This window comes from Tenrec ecaudatus, chromosome 1, assembly GCF_050624435.1.
Source record: "Tenrec ecaudatus isolate mTenEca1 chromosome 1, mTenEca1.hap1, whole genome shotgun sequence".
Classification (NCBI taxonomy): Eukaryota; Metazoa; Chordata; class Mammalia; order Afrosoricida; family Tenrecidae; genus Tenrec; species Tenrec ecaudatus.
In genome coordinates, this window is record NC_134530.1 from 11,705,323 (window position 1) to 11,711,050 (window position 5,728).

Consider the following 5,728-nt stretch of genomic DNA (forward strand, 5'->3'; position numbering starts at 1 on the left):
TTAAGATGTTCTGCCGAGGAGCTTCCGCAGAGCTTTCTTTATGTCCCTGTTCCTCAGGCTGTAGATGAAGGGGTTCAACATGGGGGCGACCACGGTGTACATCACAGTGGCCATAGCAACCTTCTTTGAAGAAGATAAAACAGCTGAACTGAGATATTCTCCCATACCTGTTCCATAAAATAAGCAAACGACCGACAGGTGAGAGCCACAGGTAGAAAAGGCTTTATACTTCCCTTCTGACGATGGGACTCTCAGAATGGAGGAAATAATTCGTATATATGAGAAAATGATCCCTGAGACCGGCACACCACCAAAGAAGGCACCAATACAATACAGTAATACGGTACTGGAGAAAGTGTCCGAGCAGGCAATATGGAGGAGTTCAGGAGGATCACAGAAGAATTGAGAAATTTCCAAATTCATGCAGAAGGTAAGTTGTGACACCATTAAAATGTGTAGCTGGGAGTCCAAAAAGCTGATAAAAATAGAAATCAACGCCAGTAAGCCACAGAGGCGAGGGTTCATGATGACTGTGTAGTGCAGGGGATGACAGATGGCCACAAACCTATCATAAGCCATCGAAGTCAAGAGAAGACTGTCCATACATCCGAAAAAGGCATAAAACGACACCTGTGTCAGGCAGCCAGCATAGGTGATGGATTTGCTCTGTGTCTGGATGTTCACAAGCATCTTGAGGACTGTGGTGGAGGTAAAGCCAATGTCAGCCAAGGACAGGTTGGAGAGGAAGAAGTACATAGGGGTGTGGAGGCGGGAGTCGGAGCCAACTGCAAGCATAATGATTAGATTCCCAAATACGGTGACCAGGTACATGGTGAGAAACAGCCCAAAGAGGAGGGGCTGCAGTTCCGGATCCTCAGAGAGACCCAGGAGGAGAAATGCTGAGACCCTCGTTACATTCTGAGACTCCATGTTCCTGAGACAGCTTTCAAAAACATGTCGAAAGGAAAAGGACATCAGCCGTTTGTCTGTATCTTCACTTAAGAAATTCACAGTAAAGTGTTCATTCTTATGGAACGAATACCTCATTACATTAAGTTACAAACTCAGTTATAGAAACGCCATTCTCTCCAAAGTCTTTCCACTTGGGGTCTGTGATATGCGCATGTTTCTGCACTTGCTCCCCTATTTCTTCACTCTTTTACTGTTTAGTGTTATTGGACAAAATTGGTTTCCATTCAACAACTTGGGCGTAATTTGTCTTGTGACATTAGTTACAATCCCCTGAGTGTGACAGCACCCTTCCTACTTCCTCTCTGGGGTCTCTCTTTCCCTTTCTTGCCAATTCCTACCTTCTCTGCTTTGTTCTCAGACAAATGTTCTGATTTTTGCTTCCTGTGGTTGACCATGCTGAGGGGTCAACTCCTATATGGTGTTATTATTCTCTCTATAAACTTGTCTATTGCTTGTCTGACTGTTGATCTTCGGAGGTGGCTTTCCTTCCAGGATTGAAAAGTGTCTAAGATCCATAACATAAGTTGTTCCCCCGAACTCTATCAGACCAACACATGTGGCCTTTTTGACGATTCTGAATTTTCTTCTACATTTTTTCCTCCCTTTTTATCCAGAACCTTCGGTTGTGACTGATTAGAGTAAGACCGGTAAAGGTCGTGGTATGTCTTCCGGTTCTATGGGAAATATGGTTTGTGTTTCCTGGTAGTCATTTCTACTAATTGTTGTAGAAATTTTTGTAATTTTAATGTCCTTAACTTGTCTTTGTTCTGCATGAGGAAAGGCCGACAGTTGAATCGTTGATGGCTGTGCACAGCTTTTAAGATCCCAGTCAGTACACACGGAATTAGGATGAGCAATTGTGGGCTTTACTGTGTCAATTGACCTCTTGTGCCCTAAGTCTGTGATCTTAAGTCCTCAAGCCCAAGACTCATCTCCTCAAGGTGTTTGCTGGTACACACACATTGTAGAGATACACGGCTGGATAATGTTAGAAGCAAGGACATCTCAGGATGAGAAATACATAAAAATGTAAAATGTCAAGCCCCACCCCCTGAATGAAACAGATGTTTCCTTCACATTAAAGGCAACAACGGTAAACACATTTATTGTATTCACAATCCTGTACCAACAGTGATCTCTAAGTGTTTTAATACATATCCCTCCTGAATAGTTGTGAGATTAGAACTATCCCCACAAATATGTATATATGTGTATGTATATATAAATTATATGTGTATATTTTAACCACAACTCACTACCATCAAGTCGATTCCAACTCATAGCGACCTTATAGGATAAAGGAGACCTGCAACCTTACGTGTCTGAGACTGTAACTCTTGATGGGAGTAGAAAGCCTCCTCTTTCTCCCAGAAATAAATAAGTATTTAATAGAGGAGACTTAACCCCACATATTGGGATGGACATGTTATCAAGAAAGACTATCCCCTGGGAAAGGATATTATGCTCATTAAACGCAGGACCGGAGAGAAAGAGGAAGGCCCTGGATGAGGCGGGTGGACATCGTGGCAACAACCATGGCTCAAGCAGAACAGTTGTGAGGATGAAGCCAGACCAGGGATCGTGTCCTTCTGTGGATCCAGGAGCTCCTCAGTGAGTCTGGCAGCACCTCACAATGGCTGCAACACTGTCCCTTCAATGCTTTTGTCATCGTATTGAAATATTTTTATCTGTAAACATTTTTCTTGGAAATGGGACTAACTAGTATTATTCTAAAACTATCCTCAGATGTTCTCATTCACTACAGCACTGTGTCTTAACCTGACATGACGTACACACAGCTGTTTCAAACACTTTAACGAAGCATAGTATTACTGGAAAGGTGCCATTCATTTGTCAACGTCTTATACTAACTCTCCTGTGAAAATTAGTGTGCCACACTCATAGTACACAATTATGAATTTCTATATGATATTGTGCATGCAGGACAGGCAGTGTTTTGCTGGGGAGCAAGGCGGACTGACTCAACAACAGCATTCACATACGGCATAGTTTGGATGAGGTATCACAATAAAGGAATGCCCAAGTTTGCTAATGATTGTGAACATTTTTCCCAAAAAAAAGGTCAGCTAACACTCCATGCTTTTCTTGTGAAGGTATGAAATCATAAATACCCATGAAAATTCTGTGGGAATAGTCATTCCATCATAGATCCACATAAAGATTACCTTCTTGTATAGGAAATAAAATATATACTAATCATTCAAAGCTCTATTATAAACCACAGTCTGTGCTATGAAGTCCCCCAGAAGCCATTAACCCAGTTATCTCTCCCTCTATGTCTCCTTTCCCATTCCTCTCTTCTCTCTCTCTCTCTCTCTCTCTCTCTCTCTCTCTCTCTCTCTCTCTCTCTCTCTCTCTCTCAGCTTTTCACTGTGGATTACATGGGGCTTTACTGAGTGGATCATGATTTTTTGTATTCAACAACTTACCTAAACTCTGAAAGGCTTTCCTGTTCGCATCATTTCTGCCTGTCTGCCCCTAGTTGGATATTATTAGACCAATTCTCTTATTTACAGAGCAGCTCACCAAATTGCAAGAAGGAGAATGAAAAGTTCTGCCTCTGTTGGCTGATGTGAAACTAAAGCAGGTTTGAAACAGAACACACACCATCAGCTCTGATGGGGAGACAGCGAGTGACCTGGAATTAAAAATCAGGAGAATGAGTTTATAGACCAATGTTTGGGACATTAAGCTGGAGGTGCATGTTAATCTCTCAACTGCATTCAGTTGGTTATTTTTAGCTGAAAATGAGGATAATTGTTTTATTTCTAAAATATATGTGGAGGGTAATAAAAGTTTGACAGATCAAATTTTGATCATTTTTCTATCAGAATTTTAATCACTATGGATATATATCATTGATAAAATGTAATGTCACAAAATATTTAATGTCCTTCATTTGATTATACTCATATGGAAAATATAGAATCTTATCATTTTGCAGAAAATCTGAGTATATGATGTGGATAAATCTTAAATACTATATGATTAATTCCCCTTTTTTTCCTCTTCTTCCTTCTTTGGGTTTAATTTTCTTTTAATTTCTATGAAAATATCCACAACTGTCAAGACCACTTTAACATGATGCATTGTATTAAATAGCCACAAATAGATTCCATAAAGAATCCACATATTCATGCTCTAGTTTATCTTGTTTCTAAGAGTTAAATATTTGGCTGCAAATTCATCAGCTGTTGAAACTTATCAGCTGGTCTGTTGCCATAAAGGGTTTCTGGAGCCTCCTGAATCCTGCAACACAGCTGTCTCTGTCCCGTAGAACTGCTGGGAGTTGGAGTCGATTCAAGAGCTCAAAAACTCACAGCCATCAAGTCAATGCCAACAACACATAGTGACCTATAGGACAGAGTAGAACTTCCCCTGCAAGTTTCGGAGATCTTTGGGGACTAGAAAGCCCCAAAATTCTCCCCACAAGCAGGCTGGTGGTCTCAAACTGCTGACTTTGCCCAACTCCTAACCACTCCACTACCGGGCTCGGTGGGTTTCAACTGGCTAGTCCTACAGGACATCCTTGTATGAAAGAAATTACTCAGCACGTGGAAGCCATGCAACCTACCCTGTGTTCCTGTGACTCAAAGACCAAAGGTCTGTTTTGTTTAACGTAGACTTGCTGTTGTCTGTGTGATTGCAGTCTAGTCTCTGACAAACATAGGAGAGGTTCTGGGCAATCAGAGACGAGGGAGTCTTGGTTGTTTCCTTACAAGCATTCACTCTCTGCTCACATACGAACAACAAGGGAATGGCCCTTCAGCAATCCAGAGAAAAATCAAAATTTGCCTCTGAGAACATCCAGTATTTTTTACTTTACTGTATGCATCCATCACTATATGTAGTAATGTGTGCAATACATGCTATCTGTTCAATCCTTACAACAATGAAGATCTTTTGCTACCATTTATGGATCAACTGACATGGCACAGGAGAGATTCAGAAATATTTGCCATATGCCACAAAGATCATCATTAGAACAAAGTGGATTCAAATTAAATTAGAGTTCTCCGAGGCCCGTACACTAAATAGCTTCACTTGGTTTCCTCCTATTTCAAAATGCATAAAGCGGAGTTCCAGAGAATCTAACCACACGTTCATCGGCATTACAACATCACACAGATTCCAGTCTGCTGGCTCGAAACTTGACCTGAGAGCCTGGCTAGACCTCTCCCTTTTACAGTATAAGGGACCAGTGTGCAAGCATGAAGCAGAAAGAGGACAGCTGAGATAAAATGCAGGAGTTAGGACAAGATAAAGATCTGTCCTGATTTATAACTTGCCAGAACTTTCTGTGAGTCCCTTAATTTCAAACATACTTTCGATCGCTAATGCACCAAGAAGCTCCACTGCTGTGCCTTGTAGTGAACCATGAATTCCCCAACCAGAGAGCACAGTGAGCAGGGATGTTTGCCTGCAGAGATTAGGGAAATTAGATGCCAGGATGAGTTGGCAAGAGAGACAATGGCCAGAGTTTCTATGCCAAGTGTCCCTCACACACACACACGCACACACACACACGTAAACCTTATTACCAGCAAGTCAGTCCTGACTAATGGTGACCATACAGAACAGGGTGGAACTGTCCCTGTGAATTTCTGAGATGTAATTCTTCATGGGAGTAGAAATCCTTCTCTTTCTCCCAAGGAGCAGCTGCTTGTTTCTAACTGCTGGCCTTGCCATTAGCAGCTCAATACTTAGCCACTATGTCAACAGGCCACATCAAAAG

General features: G+C 41.6%; 1 protein-coding gene across 2 annotated transcripts; it reads right to left on the reverse strand.

Annotated features, from left to right (window-relative positions):
• Window positions 1-1,139, reverse strand: LOC142431431 (olfactory receptor 7E24-like). 2 transcript variants are annotated; one of them, XM_075536363.1, is made up of 2 exons: window positions 1,104-1,139; window positions 1-918 (listed from the first exon to the last, which is right to left on the reverse strand). In XM_075536363.1, the coding sequence occupies exon 2, from the start codon at window positions 829-831 to the stop codon at window positions 1-3; it is 831 nt and encodes a 276-aa protein (XP_075392478.1). In that variant the 5' UTR covers window positions 832-918; window positions 1,104-1,139. The 2 variants fall into 2 exon arrangements, with proteins under 2 accessions (XP_075392478.1, XP_075392486.1); XM_075536371.1 differs by lacking the exon at window positions 1,104-1,139 and having other exon boundaries at window positions 1-942.
• Between the last annotated feature and the right edge of the window lie 4,589 nt (window positions 1,140-5,728).

What these genes read in the sequence shown, in the direction of transcription:
- LOC142431431 (XM_075536371.1), bottom strand. Translation starts at nt 930, where the DNA reads ATGGAGTCTCAGAATGTAACGAGGGTCTCAGCATTTCTCCTCCTGGGT.